The sequence below is a fragment of the Schistocerca americana genome, chromosome 5, assembly GCF_021461395.2.
Source record: "Schistocerca americana isolate TAMUIC-IGC-003095 chromosome 5, iqSchAmer2.1, whole genome shotgun sequence".
NCBI classification, from domain to species: Eukaryota; Metazoa; Arthropoda; class Insecta; order Orthoptera; family Acrididae; genus Schistocerca; species Schistocerca americana.
Window position 1 is genome coordinate 309,211,133 of NC_060123.1, and position 22,352 is coordinate 309,233,484.

General features: G+C 43.2%; 1 protein-coding gene and 1 pseudogene across 1 annotated transcript in view; one reads left to right on the forward strand and one right to left on the reverse strand.

Moving 5' to 3' along the window:
• LOC124616334 (C-Maf-inducing protein-like) overlaps positions 1-22,352 on the forward strand; it is a 949,846-nt gene that overhangs the window by 792,595 nt on the left and 134,899 nt on the right. Inside the window, exon 3 of the mRNA XM_047144641.1 lies at positions 14,785-14,835. Coding sequence (XP_047000597.1) covers positions 14,785-14,835 — 51 coding nt within the window. The remainder of the gene's footprint in view (positions 1-14,784; positions 14,836-22,352) is intronic.
• LOC124617273 lies at positions 12,981-13,098 on the reverse strand (annotated as a pseudogene).

Below are 22,352 nucleotides of genomic sequence, written 5' to 3' on the forward strand. Positions count from 1 at the left end.
ATTGTCGCTCTACTGTATGTCTCTTAGGATACGGTCCAGCTAACATAAGGTAACGTTTCCGTTGCCGCGTCCGTCGCGTCCTCTTCAGTCTTCCGATAGCCGGTCCCCCAGGCAGTGCTTAGCTCCAAGCGGCTGTCTTTATTGCGTAATTGCAGTTTTGTCGCCGTTTTCCAAAGCACCTACATCTGCTTCAGTCCTCTGCAAGCTATCATAAAGTGCTTGACGGAGGGTACCTTTTACCACGGCTAGTCGTCCCCTTTCCCATTCCATTTTCAAATGGAGCGAGTCTCCGTATCTGCTGTGAATTTTCTTATTTCCCCTGTTCACCCGCCCGGGTAGCAGCGCGAGTTAACCCCTTCGTGGTTGGTGGGATGCTTATGTCTCACTAAAGTAATATGTAGTCTCATAATTATCTAGTAGTAGCATGCAGCGACAGGTTTTGGACTAGAAGAAAAGTACTTCGCACCATGCGGTGGACATATAGACGACTGTGAGCGACCAAATATCGCAGCGTTTCTTTATAGGTGGCACAGTGGGTTTGTTTCACGAAAATCAGATTGGATCACCATATTCTCTACTCCAAAAATGTGTGAAGTAACTGTGTTTTCTAACATATCATAGGCATTATTTTGAAAAATTATTGTACACATCAGTAATTCTGCTGGTTTGTACTTACTCTGTATGCAGTCGGTCGTATATGCCCCAGAAAACTTCATAGAACCTAGAAAAGATCGGTGTGTGTTATGTCAAAGCCATCTTCAAACTATATGTTGAGAACTTGTGTGCGATATTTCATGTTTTTCGTTCTCAGGAGAATAAATTTGTATTGGTAGTCATCTGTCACACTTTTTGCAGAATTGCCATCGTGATACACTCGTTCTAAAATCGAAACTTTGACTCCGAAAATCGTAGCTTCACATGAAAACACGGATCTAGTTAGGTCCGTGGGACACTTGCGTCCCACTTAACCGATTTTCAAAATCAGTCAGCTTAAAATTGGTTTCGTAGAGATGGTTTATTATTTATCACAAAGGAAGATAGCTTTTGACCTTCAGATATTTGCAAAATAAATTTAGGCATGGAAGGGTTAACGTGACCGCTTCTGGGAAAGGGAGGTATGCCGGCCACAGATCAGATCAGCCCGGTGGATAGAAGATGGCGTCTCGGCGTCCCAGTCAGCTTGGAAGCGGTTTTTAGGCGGTTTTCCACTTTGCAGTGTGTGAAAATTGGCCTGGTTCCCATGTTCCTCCTTAGGTACACGCTACTCAAACGTGTAGAATACTTGCGCACAGAATCTGCTCTATACAGAGACAGATTGGGTGCACCACTTCTCTCTTAGGGGTGAATAGGAGACCGGCGTCTTAGCTGTTTGGTTTCCTTAAACACGTAATCAGGACTAGAATCTTCGCTCTCCTTACACGAAACGTACGGTGGGAGCAGTAGAGTAACTCTGCAATCAGCATCGGATGTCGGTTCTCTAAGAAGCTAGCATCGCTGGTTTCTCTGGATATCGTAGGAGGAAAGAAGCGTTCATGGTTTTTAACAGTGCGCACTGTATTTGCGACCAAAAGTTGTTGATAGTCATGCCGTGTTTTCTACATTCCAGGCGTTCTGAAGCCTACATCGTCTTTAACAGGCCTCATGTGTAGCGGATTTATGATATGTGTTTGTTTAGCTGGGCTGACGTAACATTTGGTGCTGCCAACCCGTGACATCAGTCCATTGCCATCCGCGCCTAAGGTATGCGCTTTAGAAAACACAAATATTGGCCGATTTGCATGGCTCTTTTTCTCTCGCTCGTAATCTGCATTGCAAATTATGCAGAGCAAACAGCCGGTATTTGCGCGCAGGCCCGTAGCGGTTGGCTGACGCACGGAAGTTAAATCTGCCCGCCTGGCTAACCCCCCCCCCCCCCCCCCCCTACCGCAACCCGCTATCGGCCACGCTTTATCTCCTGCCACGGGCCGAGCCGCGCGCCAGAATCAATTATGCCCGCCGGCCTATATTGTGCGATAACCGGCGCCCCTATCTGGGAATAATGTCCGCCCAGCACATGCGGCGCCGGTCTTTCGTCAGTCGCTCCTGGTGCGATGGAATTGGCGTCGAGGTACAGTGACCTCGGCGAAACCTTGACTCTTTCACTCTCACCTTATGCGTTGCACCTAACCCCGACGACAGAACCGATGTAAGTTAAAGAATCATCAAGAGGCTTGCCGGATGAACTTCGAAATGACCATACATCCACGTTCTTACAACGTATTTTAGTTCGTCCTGACAACGAGTTACACATTAGCTGATCAAAAGTAACCGGACATCCCACTGTAATGCGGAATTTATGACTAGATTCACGGGAGGCTGACCCACAGTTTAGATGGAGGCAGGAAACTTTGTCAGAAGAGAAGCAATAACAACAGAATAGGTCAAACAGGAGAGATCAGTGCCGCGTGGTAACCGCGCGGTCTTGGGCGTCTTGTCACTGCTCTCGTCGGAGGTCCGAGTCGTCCCTCGGACGTGGGCGTGGGTGTGGGTGTGTTATTACCGTAAGTTAGTTTAAGTTAGATTCAGTAGTGTGTAAGCTTAGGGACCGATGACCTCAGCAGTTTGGCCCCATCTTACCACAGATTTCCAATTTCCAAACATCAAGGTCATCAGAGATGGAGCACAAGCTCGGATTAGGGAAGAATGGGAAAGGAAATCGACCGTGCCGTTTCAAAGGAACCATCCAGGTACTTGCCTTAAACGATTTAGGGAAATCATGGAAGACCTAAATGAGGATAGCCGGACGAGGGTTTGAACCGTCGTCCTCCCGAATGAGTGTCCATTGTGCTAACCACTGCGCCACCTTGCTCCACCGAAGGAGCATTGCGGAGGGTGGTTGTAAAAAAACACATTAAATCAGAGGAAGGAATCACTTGTTAGTGGTAGCAGCAGCGCACCTACCACAATGACTGCGAATGGAGATAAAAGAATAGGGTACAACGGTCGAGGAACTGCATATAAACCACACGTTTCTGTAGTCTGTGCTAAGGGACGCTGGAGGTGGTGCAACGGGTAACGGTATTGGACTGTGGATGACTGGAAACGAGTGACGAAACGCGCCGTACCCTGTACAATGCGACGGAGCGGCTTAGGTTTAGTGAGTTTCTGGAGAAAGTTACCTGCCGTGATGTGTAGTGCCAACGGTACAGGATGGAGGATGTGGTGTTACGATATGGGGGTGTTTTTCGTGACTGGGGCGTGGTCTACTTACTGCGCTTGAGAAAACGCTAAATGCGGAAGGATATAAACACATTTTACAGCTTTGTGTACTGTTTACAGTAGAGGAACAGATCGAGGAAGGCGACTGATGGTATCGGCATGACAGTATATCCTCTCATAAAGAAACATCGGAGACTCAGTGGTTTGTGGAAAATCGCATTCGCTAAATATTTGAAGAAAAGCATTTTGAACCGCCAGCTGTACTTACACACCTTTATTCTCCTGTATAAAGGTGTATATGTTCGCTTGATGGGTCCGCAGCTCGCCTCGAGATGACTGGGTGTTTGTGTCGTCCTCATCATTTCATCATCATTCATGAAAGTGGCGATATTGGACTGAGCAAAGGTTGGGAACTTGTGCGGGAGTTGATAACCGCGCAGTTGAGCGCCCCACAAACCAAATATCATCATCATCAAACGCTTGATGGCTCAGAATGCTTTTCTTCAAATATTTGAAGAGTTGTAATCCCTAAAAATAGATTGGCCTGCACAGAGTCGCGACCTGAACCCAGTGGAACACCTTTGGTATGCGTTAGAACGTTGATTTGGCTCCAGACCCCAGCGTCCAAACTCACCACCTTCTCTGGTTTCTGCTCTTGAGAAAGAATGGGCTGCCTTTCCTCCATAAACAATCAGATACTTCACTCAAAGTGTAGCCAATAGAGTTCAAGCCGACATATAGGCGATGGATGGACAGTAGATACACCGAACTTTAATATTTACTAACAGGTGTCCAGATATTTTTGATCAGCGAGTGTATTCGAGCACACCTAAAAAAAATTATCCCCTGCAGGTGAGATCACATTTGCATCGTGTGATATGGCCGCTAACTTTGATAATGGCCTCAATTCGGCGAGGAAGGGAGTCCACAAATTTCCTTAGTCGTGCCATACCCACCTGAGCCTACTCATTGATGATTAGCTCCTGCAGAGATATAAAATAACGAGAATGTTGATTGCTATGTCATCTTGGAAGACGGGACTGCCCACTGCTTCCTAATTGTGAAGATGTAGAAGAAATGCAGTACTTAGCCCTTGATCACCGAGAGTGTTGCAAAAAAGAAACCATTCTAGTTTGTCTTCAAGAAATCTAAAAAAGTGCGCCCAAGTCGTGGTACACAAAACACCCCCAAAACGTCACAACCTGTATTACACCCTCCACTTTTTTTTTTTAGCCCCTGTCGTTCCCTCTGGAACATAGGGCTGTGACGAAATTCCTCCACCTGGTACGATTTCTAGCAAGTCTCTTCACTTCACTCCAGGTGTTCCCATCCTCTGCAGCTTCTCTCTCGATCGTCCTTTCCCACGTCTGTTTGGGACGACCACGTTCTCTAACTGCTTGAGGGTTCCAATCTAAAGCCACCCTTCAATAGCTCCATCTGGTTTCCTCAATGTATGCCTAATTCAGCTCAATTTTCTTTCTTTGGTTTGTATATTGACTGGTTGCTGGTTTGTCTCCCTCCAAAAATCTTCATTTGACATTATATCTGGCCATCTCACATTTAAAATACGTCAGAGACAGCGGTTGATAAAAACTTGGAGCTGGTTTTTGATGTGCTTAGTCACCTTCCAAGTTTGGCAACCATACAATAGAACAGCCTTCACATTGCTATTGAAAAGCCTGAGTTTGGTCTTCTTTTAGATGTTCCCATTTCTCCAGACAGGGTACAGTTGTACAAACGCACCATTGGCTTTGTGGATGCGACTACGGACGTCCTTCTCAGCGCCTCCTGTAGTCGTGACTATACTTCCCAGATAAGGGAAAGATTGGACCTGTTCTACGTCCTCTCCATTAATGGTCAGCCTATTCGTGATGGTCAAATTTACTCGCATTTCTTTAGTTTTGCGAACATTTATCTTGAGGCCTGCAACTTCCGCCTCTCTCTGTAACCTGCCCAGTTTCTCTTCGATGTCTCTATGTCGTTGTGCCATTAAGTAAATGTCGTCTGCGAAATATAGATCTTCGAGCCTATCCCGCATCCCTCATTGTACACTTCTCTTCCGTCCCCTCATCACTCTCTTCGTCACATGGTCCAACACCAAAAGAAATAGTGTTGGCGAAAAAATACACTCTTGTCGTACTCCCGAATTAACTTGGAAAGGTTCAATTAGTTCTCCATTATGTAGTACTTGGCATTCATAGTCTTCATACATTTCGTTGATGATGTTAAGGGGGGTAGGACGTCAAACGGACCGACTTGGAGCAGGAGAGGCACCACAGGACATTTTAATTTCCACTGTCTGTACTTTTACAAAAAAAATCATAAAACTTTGTCAGCATGGCCAGGAAGGATTCAGAATTCACACTCATAGCAGTGGAAGTTCGAAAACAAAAAAATAATTTGTTTTTACATGTGAAATTTCATAATTTTTTTCACTTACTAATGGCAGTATTTGTTACTATAGGTACACTTTTCTTCATAAGTAAGAGAGATTCTTCAGTGAATTGTGCACAGCATACAAACCATACTTAAAGGTGTATGAAACTCTAGAATTTTAGAAATCTATTGAAAACTGTGGTAAAAATTGAGGTAATTAACTATAAAATTTGTGTTTTTCCTAAACATTAAGTTTAAAATATAGCAGTACATACGTTTTTCATAAATTAAATAATTTCTAGAGTTTCATACACCTGTAAGTATGGTATGTATGATGTGCAAAATTCATCGAAGAATCTCTCTAATTTATGAAGAAAAGTGTACCTATAGCAACAAATACTGCCATTAGTAAGTGAAAAAATGATGAAATTTCACACGTAAAAAAAATTATTTTGTTATGTTTTCGAACTTCCACTGCAATGAGTGTGAATTCTGAATCCTTCCTGGTCATGCTGACAAAGTTTTATGAATTTATTTGTAAAAGTATAGAGACTGGAAATGAAAATGTCCTGTGATGCCTCTCGTGCTCCAAGTCGGCCCGTCTGACGTCCTACCCCCCTTAATAATCTCCACATACTGCTTTTTATACGCCTTATTGGCCCTTCTCCTTGGCAAAATGGCGATTCATCAGACCATAGCTTCTGTCTAGTTTCTGCGTAGTTTGGCCGACTGAAGAAATGCCGCAGTGAGCAATGGCATTTTGGCCCTGCCTGACTACGAGATGCCCATTGCATGTAGGTCTTCTCGCAGTGTTCGCTCGGAAACTGGTTGAGATGAACCTCATTCATGGGCACAAGCAATTTGTATTGGGTTTCAAACCGATTGTCATTGTCAGCTCGTGACGTTCGTCCTGGTCTCTGTAGTCGATATCTTTTTACGACCACTGTTCTCACGCCATGTTACGTGGCTGCGAGTGATAGTTCGCGTCAGATAGTCTGCGTCGACACACCAACGAACAAGATAACTTCGTTCCCGGTGCTCTAATTTGCACGTCCAAACACAATAGGTCCTTTCTGTCATTCTGTCATGCCTCCACGTAGACCTATCTTACTACTACGCTGACTCCGTACAACCAACTGTCACGTACACAACACGTTAAAGTGACACTTTGCACACCATTACGAAATGTCGTATTCATGATCTGTGGAACAAGGATTACCACCCTGACTTAGATCAGTCGTAATGGATCATGTGAACACCTGCTACCAATGCTACACCACTTTGTTCTGTGAACTTACTCCAAACACAGAAATTGCTCTTCGCTTCCCACAACAATGCGTTTCGAGAGTGTAAGCTCTCACCATCATTTATTTGTCGAAGAAACTACATCATTAAAAACCTTCTCCTATTATCTTACTCTGAAATTCCTGCGTAGTACTCCCACTGCGTGCACCATGTGCGCCTCTTGCGTATCAAAACAAATTCTCCCACCGGCTCCCCACGGAGACGATGGTTTCCTGATACTGCGCCCCAGCGTTGTGTCATTCACTGCGGCGTAACACTTGGGTACGAGTCTGCACAGCGTATGGGCTATTTCAACCGAGCAGAAAACTATCTTGTCTAGTCTAAAACTCTCTTTACAAAGTTACCAGTCACCACTAATCAGAGCATCGTAGTGCACCGGTAAAGTTGAAGAATCGCGTGCCATCGTTCGTCACTTGTTTATTTAGAACGGTGTCGAACTTCCGCTTATGGTTCGTAATCTCTAATCCCTCAAGTAAAACTAGCGTTCTTCCCTTATCTCCCACGCATAAAACTATTAGATCTTCGATTCCTTGGAAAGGTACCTTAATGTTTACATATTAGTAGCGACAGATAATCACCGACCCAAAACGTGTCATTACCCTCGATGCATCTCTTTAAAACGATTCTTCCAAATTGTTCAGTACACTTCCTGTGGCATGCTAGGAATTTTTATTATGCAACCAGAATTTATTAAATTTTTTGTCTCCAATACCTACACTACAACGTGAAACAAATTATACCTAAGGAAAGATTTTTTTTAACTTTATACGGTTCGGAAGTGTCAACAATATTATCCGACACTTTCCCGTAGGACGGCACCGTAAGGAACTTCTTTTTATCACATTAGTGTGCTTTCTTTCCTTTATTTTTCGTCTTGCGCACCAGCTGGTCTGTAAAGGTCTCCCTGTGACCACTCGATGTCACTGCATTCATTTTCATATACATTTCTGTTTATTTGTCTTCAACGCTCAATGGGCCCGCATCTCGTGGTCGTGCGGTAGCGTTCTCGCTTCCCACGCCCGGGTTCCCGGGTTCGATTCCCGGCGGGGTCAGGGATTTTCTCTGCCTCGTGATGGCTGGGTGTTGTGTGCTGTCCTTAGGTTAGTTAGGTTTAAGTAGTTCTAAGTTCTAGGGGACTGATGACCATAGATGTTAAGTCCCATAGTGCTCAGAGCCATTTGAACAAAAAAACGCTCAATGGTATACTTCTATTGCTACGTAATAAACTGACATTCAGATTTCCTAAGATAATGATACTATAAATTAAGTAGGGCATATCAGCTTTCTTTAACTGATGTTACACGAGAAGCTTTGTCGGAGAGTGCGTATTCTCAACTTCTCACAAAGGTTAAGTTCTGCTCCACTGTAATTATGATATTGCTCACAGCGTACGTCATTGTAGTTCTGAAACTCTTTGTATACTTTCATTCCTTGTCATATTTAATAGCATCTTGGAACAGCTCACTTCAGGCGGAAAGAGTATTATTAGTCAAATATCAATCCAGTCGAACAATATGTTGTCTTATTGTTGATCCAGGAAGACTATCTAGACCTATTTTATCAAGCTGGAAGTCCTTAAACTGGCATAATAGTACCTCTACTCATTTATGAAATTTGTAGTCGGTAACTTTAAACTGTTAAAAGCAAAGGAACAGCAATATAGATTCAATAAACACAGTGCAGGCCTCGACCTACTTGTTGCGGGAACATCCTTAACTAATGGCTGTTACAGTTTTTGCGCCATTCTATACTATATGTTTCAAATCCACAAGAGCTGACACCTGTCAGTGACAAACCAAAGGTTTTCAAAGTCAAATTCAAGGGTCTGCTGCTGGAATATTTCGTCCATTCACTGAAGGAATACTACGAACAGATTTACTTAAGTGAATTTCACTCACTTCATTGCATAGAAAAGTTGAGTGTTTCATGGCCACTTGATTATTTTATAGAAACTGCAACGGATTGAAATAAATTCAAAAGCAGAGCGAGACTTAATGTAAAGAACATACGGACTAGTTTACTCGATCCAGTCAACGTGATATGCTACTTCAATGATCAGTAAGCTCGTTCCAAGCGAATGCCAGGATAGCTAGTAGGAGCAATCTCCAACACCTACCCTTCTTTCCTCATTATTAGCTTTGTAAAATGAAGCAACATTATTATTCAAGACACATTAGCATTGTAAAATGAACCATCATTGTTATTCAAGACACAAAGGAATTAATGACATTGGGTGCCAGTGGTTATCGATTTAAATCAATGGACAAGTTGAATGTTTGTGCCACACCGGAATTCGAACCCGGGTCTCCTACTTTCTAGACAGATGCGCTGACCACTGCGATATGTGGACACAGTGGTCATCGAAACTGCAAGGACTACCCTAGCACGCCTCCCGACAGACCCAAATCTCAACTTATCCACACCCTAGTCATGTCCCTTGCCTAGTATCCTCATTAGGCCCGGCATTTCGCCGATTCCCGTAAGAGTTCGAGTGTAGCGTGCGTCCGCACTGAACTGATCATTGGCGATCCTCACCTTAATTATACGTGTGGCGTTTTCTTCCAGGCATGTCCGAAAGAACAGACATAACATTATTATTATTATTATTATTATTATTATTTTGGCATTTCTTACTTCAGTAGCCTGTTATTCTGCTCTTTTTCATTTGCCAATTTCTGATACTCTGTGATAAAATGTCGTTGATACAGACATACAAGAGGAGAAAAATCAGTAAATACTGCATCAGATGTCTTGAGCTAGTTTCTACCTTCTATGACAATGGCGTAAGCAGCAATGTTCGCTAAATAAAAACCATGCTTTGGTATTCATTTGGCCTCTACTATTCGAAACACTTTTTCTCGTTCTCAGACGATGCTTATGTTCACAAGGTTTTCAGTAAGACTGTAGCTGTAAATCATGGGTCCGTCTGATGAGCAGCTGAATAAAAGGTTTCCATTTTGCCACATACTTTTCACTTCACTTCCGTTGAAACGCCGTCAGTGGTTGAAACACCGCTCCTGTCCTGCATTAGAGATCCTGTCTGTGGTATTGATGTTGCATTTCGTCATATGCACTACTTGCTACATCAGATCGGACGGCAGGTTAACTACTAATCATACCACATCAATTTTTTTTGGTCAATTAATTCCTCAAAGTGCGATATAAACACACACACACACACACACACACACACACACACACACACACACACACACACACATATTCATAAATGCTTCCTAAGACTATCGCAAGAAGATTTTACTGTTTTAATTAGATTTTTTTAATGAAATAGTTTGAATTCTACATTTTGTATCTCACTCGGGTGAAGTTATACACCATTACTACTACTGACAATGTCTTGAATGTCTTGAAAGGAGGATATAAGATGAACATCAACGAAAGCAAAACGAGGATAATGGAGTGTCGTCAGATTAAGTCGGGTGATGCTGAGGGAATTAGTTTAGGAAATGAGACACTGAAAGTATTAACGGAGCTTTGCTATTTGGGGAGCAAAATAACTGATGATGGTCGAAGTAGAGAGGATATAAAAGGTAGACTGGCAATGGCAAGGAAAGCGTTTCTGAAGAAAAGAAATTTGTTAACATCGAGTATAGATTTAAGTGTCAGGAAGCCGTTTCTGAAAGTATTTGCATGGAGTGTAGCCATGTATGGAAGTGAAACATGGACGATAAATAGTTTAGACAAGACGAGAATAGAAGCTTTCGATATGTGGTGCTACAGAAGAATGCTGAAGATTATATGGGTAGATCACACAACTAATGAGGACGTATTGAATAGAATTGGGGAGAAGAGGAGTTTGTGGCACAAGTTGACAAGAAGAAAGGACCGGTTGGTAGGACATGTTCTGAGGCATCAAGGGATCACCAATTTAGTATTGGAGGGCAGCGTGGAGGGTAAAAATCGTAGAGGGAGACCAAGAGATGAATACGTTAAACAGATTCAGAAGGATGGAGGTTGCAGTAGGTACTGTGAGATGAAGAAGCTTGCACAGGATAGAGTAGCATGTAGAGCTGCATCAGACCAGTCTCAGGACTGAAGACCACAACAACAACAATAACTACGACTGAATTCTTTCATTTTTCTGCTAACGATGAAAAAGTTTCGTATGTCTACTGTCCTCGTGGAAGCCATTTGATTTGTCACCATTCTTGTGACTTGAATGTAAATTTCGTTGTTTATTTACTCATAGAGCTACCCATCGATCTAACGGAATTCATAATGCTAGAAAAAGCGTTTCTGGTTACAAGAGGTTGAGCCATAGACCGCCACGTCTAAATCCAACTACAGTAACCAGCATACCTCAGCGACGTCATACACTGCCTGAAAAAAATTGGTACACCCTTTCACAGGCTTCCAATTCAGTTAAGATTTATTGTTGCAACAGTACATATGGAGCACATGAAATGATTACACTTACAAATCAATAGCACAAGCGGTTCTGAGGTACCAGGTATCGACCTATGCTGCAACATCCGTATTACTAAGTGGTGCAGCCTCCAAAAGCGGCAATCCAGCTGCTGACTCTCGCATCTTATCGATAGTACAGATGGCCAATACTGTCCGGGGATACTTTATGCCACGTCTGCTCGACCTGTTCACGTAGTTCTTAAGAGCTGTCAGTGGACGAGTTGCCCACGTCACTTCTCGATCCATCATATCCCACACGTGTTCGTCTGGAGACGAGTCCTGAGATCGTGCTGGCCAGGGAAGTTGCTGCACGTCTCGCAGAGCACGTTGAGCTGTAGCTTGTCGCAACCCAGACCATAAGGCGTGGGGTGGTGCCAGTGTGTCTCGGACGAATGCACTCTGCGAGACAGAACCCACCAGGTCTACGTTGTACGCGCAAACGATCGTCATTGAGTGCAGGCAGAATCGCTTTCTTCGCTGAAGACCACGACGCGCCATTCGATCTTCCAAATGATCCCTCTGATGGAACGTGTCGTGACGTGTACTTCGATGCTGTGGCGTGAATGCAAGACGCGCTAGAGGCGTGCGTGCCCGTAGTCCTACTTCTAATAACCAGTTCGCAACAGTTCGTTTTGACACGTCTGGGCTCACAAGCCATCTTATCTGTGCTGTGGTACCTCTACGGTCTGCCAGTGCTGGCCTTACAATACGACAATCATGGCGGGCATTTGTGCTGCGTGGATGTCCAGAAACTCGTGCATGGATGTGACAATGTTCACTTGATCACTGATATCAGCATCGTTGTACAACTGACGCAGCACATCCAATTTGTGTGGCAATTCTCCGAAAGGATCATCCCGCCACTCAGAAGGTCACAATCTAACCCGTTTCAAGCTCTCCCAATTGGCTGTAGGAAGCACGAGTGCGTCTCTCCTTGACATGATTGCCTGCTTCTCACGTTTGTATCACGCTGAGCCTTCTGGCTGTGAGCATTCCTTCTTAAAGGATAGACACAGATGGCGCTCTGGTAGCTGTGCCACTGAGCGGACGACGTTGGAACCATTATCAGTACAGTGACTATACCTCAGGTGGCTTATGCTCTCATTAGATCAAAATCGACGTCATCCGGCAGTATATTAGCTCGTAGCCAATGTCGTATAATAACGACACACATGTGGCCCAAGTCCTTCCCCATAGTGATACTTGTAATCGACCTCTCACCCTCAACACAGCCAACGGTCACTGTTGAGTACGGAGATTCTTAATAACGAACTCCTGGTCTCAGTTCGCATGTTCAGTAAGTGCAGATTATTGCTCGATACGCATCCAACATTTCTCTGTTTCTAATTCATTCGCTAGAGGTCTGAGACGTTCTTATCCAATCCAGGAGGATATCCGTAGCTGGTTGAGGTATTTAGTCAGTTGTGAGCAACACGAACTACGTTGTGTAGTGAAAACAAAAAAAAAAAAAAGCACTCCGTCTTCAGGCCACGAGTGGCCTACCGGGACCATCCGACCGCCGTGTCATCCTCAGTGGAGGATGCGGATAGGAGGGGCGTGGGGTCAGCAAACCGCTCTCCCGGTCGTTATGATGGTATTCTTGACCGAAGCCGCTACTATTCGGTCGAATAGCTCCTCAATTGGCATCACGAGGCTGAGTGCACCCCTAAAAATGGCAACAGCGCATGGTGGCCTGGATGGTCACCCATCCAAGTGCCGACCACCCCCAACAGTGCTTAACTTCGGTGATCTCACGGGAACCGGTGTATCCACTGCGGCAAGGCCGTTACCACGTTGTGTGGTAAGAACAACAAATAATTTTTTGAATATGTTGCTTTGTCTAAAAGGAGCTGCCGTATTTCATAACAAACTCACTGCTTATACGGTAAGTCGGTTCTTAAATTCAGAGACACAAAAAATTACACCTAATGTTTGCTCAGGTTACTGCTGTTACTTACACACTCTTTTCGGAACTACGCCCACAGCAATACACACAAAAAGTATAAAATATCCATCCAGAAACACAGAGGGAGATGTTTACTCGGTCGTCTCACCAGTCACATAACGCATTTTTAACTGAAGAATTAAGAAGGTATTTACGCAGCAAGTAATCAAGACAGAAAATCATGAATTACCTGCTCGATAGTGAATCCATTAATATTACTCAATTATTGTTCTCGTAAATAACAACTCTAACTTGTAACCGAATTATTCGTATTGTCAATCGACAGAGCATAATAAGGAATACATTTTTTTTTCTCAACTACGCACATTTATAATATCTCGGCCTACGCCTCACCACGTGACTTAGAATAATTTCAGTACAGCCATACGTAATTAATTTGGCTTTAACCTTCTAGCCGTTCAGCGTTCCGTCAGTCATACTAGCACAGACGACAATAGTAAATGGAAAGTCAAACGCTGTATTTGCCACAACTATACCCTAAATATTTGGAAAATTCCATCTTAAGTTCAACTGTGATCAAGGCCGTGAACCTGTTAAGGTTGGCCGCTGTAGTTCAATCAAGTAAATTAATTTTACCTTGACCAATTCATTTACGCCAAACTGCATTATATCAATCAATCCTCGCATAGGTTAAAGCCACGCACTTCAAACAATGTAGCGCGGCAACACATAAGAATACCGAAATGTATAAAATTCACGCAATTTTCGTCTATAATGCGACGCTACTCGGCATCCTAATCAGTAAAAACTTCAGTAACAACTTCAGTAACCAGTAACATGTCACGGAAAAATAAGAACAGACAATATATGCAACGTCGCTGCAAGCTGTTGCAGTATGCTGATATGCACTAGCACAGCAGAAATAGGAACTTACGTAAATACGCTGTGTCTTGTAGCGTAACTGCTCTTCAACCACCAAGGAACCCATAAAACTCATATTTTGTGTTGTATTTGTCTTGTGAAACATTGTGGGAAATGTGATGCATGTGTACAATGTTTTGTTTGCAGAGGAAATCGCAAGATTTCCATGTAGATCTAAAATAAGATACTGCTCCAATTACGAAATAAATTGTTTTTTATATTAATACTTAAGTAATTTTTTTCGATTGCAGTGGGAATATGAAAGAAGCTGCCTTAAGACGCAGAGCGGTACACTGCATATTTCAAGCAAATCTAAATTCAATTAGACTTGACAACACGAGTAAATTCCTTCAGTGGGCTCTGCTTGAGCAGTAATTTGGTTCTTTTTCTTCTGTATTTGCAACACAGCTCAGTAACTGCAAAAACATAATTACGAAAGTTAAAAATTAAGTTGGTAGGTATGTAATTTTAATAGATTCCAGAAAAAACTAAGAAAGCACGGTGAAGTGTAGCCATGAGTGCACGAATACTTCTACAAGAATATGTAGATATTGAAGATATGTGGGTAGTTATGAATCTTACCTTCGTAATTTTGTATGTGCAGATCGTCAGAAGTTAAATACCGTAACTGAAATGCTCTTTTGTTCCAGGCGAACAACGCGTACACTCGTGACCAGTGGTTGCATTCCATACTGTGGAAGGTAAGATACGCATGTTACTGAGCAATAAATACTTGGATGATACTGTTTAGTGTGTTAGTGGATAAAGCGCTGATGAATTATGGCTTCCTTGTTACTTCTTTAAAAAAATAAAGATAAAAGAAAGCTACATTATGTGTGTTACGACATCAGTGACAGTTCAAATACCTATCACTTATCAGTACTGATTTATTCAGTTATACCTTGCATGCTAACCAGTTAGAATACTTTTGCATCCAAGGAAATGGTGAACATATCAATTGTGGCTAAGAAAATCGACTTCAATTTTCTTTATTTTTTTTCCCACAAGGTTACAGCCTTCTATCCATTGGTGTGTGTAGATTTTCATTTCTGACGTGAAGTTGTGGATTCTCGTCTCATCCACAGAACATCACGAAAAGTTAGTTTGAACCTTTCTAGAACGGTCAAAACATCTCTGAGAAATTCTTTATCATGTTTTCCACAAATGTGGAACCAGTTTTGATTCAAGATTTATCGTATTTAATTACGCATGTGTATTGTCCGGTACCCTTTCTTTCGATATGTGAACGGCGTTAGTTATTTCATTGAAATTAATCGTCATTCTGTCGATCTACAATACCATATTGTGCACTTCCTGTTTACATCTGTAGTTCAAAAATGGTTCAAATGGCTCTGAGCACTATGGGACTCAACTGCTGAGGTCATCAGTCCCCTAGAACTTAGAACTAGTTAAACCTAACTAACCTAAAGACATCACACACATCCATGCCCGAGGCAGGATTCGAACCTGCGACCGTAGCGGTCTCGAGGTTCCAGACTGCAGCGCCTTTAACCGCACGGCCACTTCGGCCAGCTTACATCTATAGTTCCGCACGCTTTTACCGTCGATAATCTTCACAAGGGAAATACTTCTAATCTTATTATCTTATTCAGCTACAAATTCTAACTGTTGCATGCTAACGATTGGACTCCTTACAAAGCTTCAACATCTTTTAATGAGCTTCCGCTGGCGTTAAACCGTCCACATTAAATTATTTTAAGGCGGAATTGTAGTCTGGATTATCTATTTGAATGAAACACACACAAACACTTGAAAACTCTATGTAAACAAAACTGCTTCTCAGATCATGCCAATAAAATGGCTCTGAGCACTATGCGACTTAACTTCTGAGGTCATCAGTCGCCTAGAACTTAGAACTAATTAAACCTAACTGACCTAAGGACATCACACACATCCATGCCCGAGGCAGGTTTCGAACCCGCGACCGTAGCGGTCGCTCGGCTCCAGACTGTAGCGCCTAGAACCGCATGGCCACTCCGGCCGGCCGATCATGCCAATACCTGACTTACGTTGTCATCATATACCGACAACACAAAAGCAGAATGTAAATATTATTAACGTCGTCTCAGTACCTAGTGTAGCTATTTTCTTTCTGATCTATTAACCGCTTAAATTCGGAAATATAATTGCACTACTAATGATAACTCCGTATCAGTTCACTTTTAAAAATGATCTCCCTCGATAATGATGATAATCTTTTTAGAAATCCAGGGAAGTTTTAAAATCCAAGAATGATGAAAAGTGAAGTTGGCATATAAGGTCACAGTCAATTCTTATTCGACCATGACTTCCATATTTCTGCATGGGGTATTGGTACGTTCCGCACTATCAGCACTGACATTTTTTCGCTAAGTATAGAGATATTATTCTTGTTTCGGACCGCGTGAGGTGGTGCAGTGGTTAAGAAATGGGTAATATTGTACCAAATTCCCGCCTGACCACCCTGATTTAGGTTTCCCTTGATATTCTTATAAGGTGAATGCCAGGGTGGTCACTTAAACAGGTGCAGTAGACGCGCGGTCGACGTGGCGGAATGTTAACCGAAGTAGATTCTCGGCCTGGTCTGAGATTCTCTCTGCTCGGGGATTGAGTGTTGTGTTGTTCTTACAGGCGTATCGTCAGAAATGACATTCCACTTTTGAGATGACTGCATGGGCACATCCCGAAGTCTAACTAAAGAAAAAAATTCCTCTTCGACTTAAGTAGTGTATTCCAACGACAAAATTCGTCATGGACCAAGCGTTTAACTGTTACCTTCACTCCTTCTTTGAATTGCCTTCTTATATTTTCAACATTGTTAATGAACAGGACATAATTTATTGCTTGCTTTCTAGAATCGGCAACACAGTAGCAGAGAGGACTATCGGAATTACAGGTTGAAGAACGCGTAACATGCTGCCGTTGTCCCCACATTTAACACACATCAGAAAGGAAATTGAGACAGGAACCCTGAGCATTTATCAGAGAAATTTTATAGTATTCCTTGGTAATGACACGTCGGAAGAAACTCTGGTATACAATGAAAACTTCAATTTCCATAAAACTCTATCGTGTGACAGCATGTTAACTTTTCCTCGAAGAATACATAACACTCAAATCACAGAATGTTTTCATCAGAAACTAGGCTGCTCAACACAATTAAAATATCACTTCTTCGAAAGATCGTAACTGGCTCCCATGGCGACGCAGAGCCTTGAAATTTGGCTCAAAGGTGCCTATTACCTTCCTTTGTAACTGTGCAAATGCTTGGCGCGCTGTGACGTCACTCTCGGGCTCGGCTACGCCTCACACAGCAATGTGTTGACGCATGACAAACAAAGGCCGGAGTTCATAAGTTAATTTGACGTGTAAGTTGGGTTAGAGGCACACTGGCACCAAATTTCTCAGCAATTCTGGCCAACGCTATCGTGGAAGTGTCACACTATGACACGGCCGTCACACACCTTCTTACCCACATTTCACCCATTCTTTTGGCGCCTCTGTTTGGAGGTCAGAATCACAACGCCCAGCGTTGAAATCAGGCGGTTTTATTATATGTGGCCATGGAAAACATTTCAGTCACACGGCCACTCAGAATCGACACGAAAAGGCCTTAGGGGTGGAGTAAGGGATGTCACTGAAACCACGCCATTTCTTGCTGTCAACAACCCCACTGAACGTCATCACACCGCTTTGGAGAGCAGTACGACCTTTTTTCTCTCGTGTACAGGGGGGAGCCACTAGGAACCATTCAAAACCATTTGCCGAAATCTGAACATGATCTGAAGCAGTAAAGAAGGCGTATGCTTGTTCAGGTCTGCTGCTAAGCGCCCTCCTGTGGCATGATCACAGAGGGGTGTGACATCAAAACGTGCGTGAGTAAAACGGCAAAGAGACTCTACAGTAAGAGTCCCAGTTGAGGCAACACCCTTGGTGCTACCTGCTCATCTTTGTTGAGCACTTTAAAAATATACCTGTGCAGAGACAAACTGTGACTAAATTCCTAGGTGCCTGCAGGCAGGCTGTGCTGCTCTTACGCCTCCTATTAGGCAGCTGGGCGCACAGGGGTGTCAAGGGATTGCATGCTTGCAGGCGCCTAGGACTGTCATAACGGTTTTGCCTCTGTACAGTGCTCAGCAAAAGCGGCTTGGTGGCATCGAGGGTTTTGCCCAACTGGGGGTCTTAGAGGGACCCTTCGCAGTTTTAATCACAAATATGTCACTGTTGTACCCCTCTGTGATCGCGCTACAGGAGGGCGCAAAACAGGAGAGGTGAAAAAACGTAAACACCCTTTGCTGCTGCAGGTGAAGTTCAAATTTCGTCGGATGATTTTTAACGGTCCCCAGTTGTTCCACTCTGTACACTAGGGCAAAAACTGCACCCTTTGGAGGGCAGCGCGACTGCAGTTTTATGCAATGAGTTTTCTAGAGCATGGTGTACTTAGAAAAGGGTTGAATCGTCCTCAGGGAGGTCAACATTGTCAAGAACTTCGTCTTGATGCCTACCACACTGCGAATTGTCGATTTCGACCTCGAAATGTGTGGTATTAACACCCCAAGGAAGAGGTTGGTTTCAATGACGCCCTTTATGCCGTCCCCTAATGTCTTTCCTTGTTGATTCTCGTCGGTGTGTCTGAAATGTTTTCTTCGGCCATCTACAAGGAAACCGCGCGAATTCAGCTTTGGGCCTCACGATTATGACCCCCATCGCAGAAGTGTCATAAGAAGGGGTGAAATGTGGATAAGAGGGGGTGTGACAATCGTGCGATAGAGTGACACGTCCATGATGGCGTTGAGCCGTTGGGCAGAACCCACCTTACACCAGACATGAACTTCTAAGCTCTGCCCTTTGTTTATGTGTCGACACCTTGCTGATTGAAAGGCCGCCGAGCCGCGGGGTGAGGTCGCAGGACGCCACGAATTTGCACTATCACTGAGGAACGTTGTAGGCACCGTGAACTAAATTTCAAACTTCAAAGTCGCCATGGGAGACAATTACAGGGTTTCGAAAAAGTGTCCTTGCAATTGTTTCCCAATGTGTAAACAAAAAAATGTTCAAATGTGTGCGAAATCTTATGGGACTTAACTGCTAAGGTCATCAGTCCCTAAGCTTACACACTACTTAACCTAAATTATCCTAAGGACAAATACACACACCCATGCCCGAGGGAGGACTCGAACCTCCGCCGGGATCAGCCGCACAGCCCATGACTGCAGCGCCCAAGACCGCTCGGCTAATCCCGCGCGGGAGTGTGTAAACAGGCTGCGTGTTTTCACATAAAGACCCAACGAATTTAGAATAAGATTGTAAACGTGGTTTCTCGTCTGCTGGTTTCTAAGCTCTTGCTGTTTGTGGAAAACACATTCTTGGAGCTCTCTTTACTGTTAGATTGTTAATAATTGTATTTGATCGCAACAGTTATGAACTTTGTCATAGAGGCATTCAAAGCAGACACTCGTGCTGCTGTCATAAGCATGTAGAGATCTGTTAAAGACTGTCCTCACACTCAGTTGAAATTTACTGGGCATCTACAAAAAGCATAATATCTGAAGTGACGCTAGTAAGAAAAGAAATAAAAAACAAGGGGCAACAATTTCTTCGAACGTAAGTATTAAATGGAGGTGACGATAGTATATACCTTTGTCGAAGTCATCTAAAATTTTGACTCCATTTTGGGCTGGAGTATGCAGCTTCATCCTTATGATGATGGTTAGAAGGGAAGCTAGATGTAGGTGATAAGTGTTAAATGAGTTTCTCGGTAGTATCTGTTCGTGTCGCCGAGTGATCATCAGTTGATCTACGAGTGGCAAGTTGCGGTCAAATATTCTGCTTACACAGATCTTTGCGATCGATGGCATTAACACTGCCCCTGCTATTTCCATTTCGTCCAATATAAATCTCAGCAACAGACGCCAGTTTCAGTGTGTGTTGATGTTGTCCGCCGTTAAATTTGTTGATGTTCAGTCCGAACGTGGAACAGCACTAACAGTTACTTTCGTCCCTGATGCTTTTGAATCAAAAGTAAATACATGCATTATTAAATTTATCTCGGTTTCAGAATGCTTATACCGACATAGCATCCGGTTCCATTTTTCACAGTTCGCAACAAAACACGAAGACGCGGATCTCTGTTACTGTCTGACTTGCCAGCAGACCAGTTTGCTTCTTCTTAATGTGTACGGTAGCACTTGGCGCTTTCGTAAATGTGTGCGGGCACTTACGAATATTTTTGCACACATTGCCACAAACATACGAGTAATTGTCGGTTCATCGGAAATTTTATATACAGCTTGAGAGTTTTCATACTAGACACTAGAACTGCAACTATTGCTTTCCTCATAATTTTAACGTTTTGTTACCTCCAGTAGATCTACTGTTTTCTTTGCTGGCCTCCACTTGCTTTTCTTCTCGCAATTTAACCTTGCAATATATTTATTAAAAACTTATTGTATTCTCGTAAATGTCCAATAAGTTTAGTTTTCCTTTTCGGAGCGTTCTATGGGGTTTCATCTTTCTTTGATTTATTTCGGAAAATCTTTAGTGCATTTCGATTCTGCATAGGTGCTTCTCGTTGGCCTTTTCCAAAGACACATTTCCGCTATTTCACAATGCTTTAAACATTGTCCAGCTTTTACAACCATACCGGAACACATTTCATATGAATATCTTGACTTTATTTTTTCTTTTCTAAACTGAATAACCTTAGCAGTAATTATTGTCGTCTTTAATTTTAAGGAATGTTTAATTTTGAATTTATATTTGTAATCATACTCTGTCTGTCGTCTCCTGTAATTAAGGGGCGTAAATAAGAAATTTTAGCAACGTTTTCTATCTTTGTTCTTTCACTCTAGATGTCAGCTGTCGTTCTCGTCTGATTTGCTTACTGCAATAACTTTGGTCTTTTTACTACTAATCTTAAGTTCAGATTTCTTGAGAAATGTTGAAAATCTATGATGTGTATTATGTACATGTTTTTCAATGTCATTCGTAAATCTCTTGCAGTGAATGGTAGCTCCATTCACCTTAACTCCAGTTTATTTTTCCTTTGAAGATATTAACAGCTTTTTCGGGTAAAAGCTTAAAGTAATATATTGATAACGAGCGATATTCTCTTCCTCATTTCTAATTTTAGCATTACATTGCTCTCCAGTAATATTTTACTAGAGACAGTAATTTGAAATCTCTGTAAATCGCATTTTTATTCCGTGTACATCCCGCTTTTATTGGCATTATCAAATGACCACAACGCTGACACTATCTTTCATATACCGTATGTACCGGCTGTCAGCTCCGAGGGAAGCACATTCTCACCTGTCATGTCTTATTGCAGTTTGGCATGCAGAATGAATAGAGCACATGTATTGAGGGAGACCATCTGCCAGAGACTAAAGTAAATTACGCAACAGGATCTGGACAGCTACCTGTCAAGGTCTGGAAGGCGGACGTAACAGGGGGAGCCGATAATTCCGAGGAGGTCATCCCCAGCCCAGCTAGGGGCGCATGGCTGCTCTCTGATCCCCCCTCCCCCTCCTCAACCCCTTCCCCAACCGCCGGTAGTCCCTCACGCTGAAGTCCCCCCTCGGGAAATCACCGATAATGACGTGGACAGTAGGGCGGTGGCGAGGTTTCCATTCCATTAGGGCCGCAGCATCAGTCACACGGACAGCCGTGGCCGCGGGTGATCGACCCGCCGGCGGGGCGCCCAGGGCGTGGTTCGTGTCCCGGCTGGGGCAGGGCAGCCGCACTGGGCTATACAATACACCACTGCCGTTCAAGGTAACGATACAGATCCACCCACGTTTATATTTTAGTAGGAGGCAAGCCCCATATCAGCAGATTCTCAAATCCACAACTACTACGCATATATGTACCTCGTGGTCGCTGACTTTTCCAAGGTTGTAGGGCTGTAGTTTGTAAGGGCTACAACGTTGGTAATAGTAACAATACAACGGCTCCATGCAAATCGGACTTCGTCCGTGAAGCGAACGAAGCACAGCTCTAAAGCAAGTTTGCTGTTGGAAAGTTAATGATGAGACAAGCTGGTACATTTCACTACTCGTGTCTCACGAGAATTAACCTCTTTGTTTTGTGATACTGATGTGGTGGCTTTACAGAGTCTGCAGATTGCAAAAAAATATATATCATAGTTTAAAGATGTTAATGCATCTCCCACGCCACACGCCTGGAGGCCATCATTACCACATATATAGAATAGCAT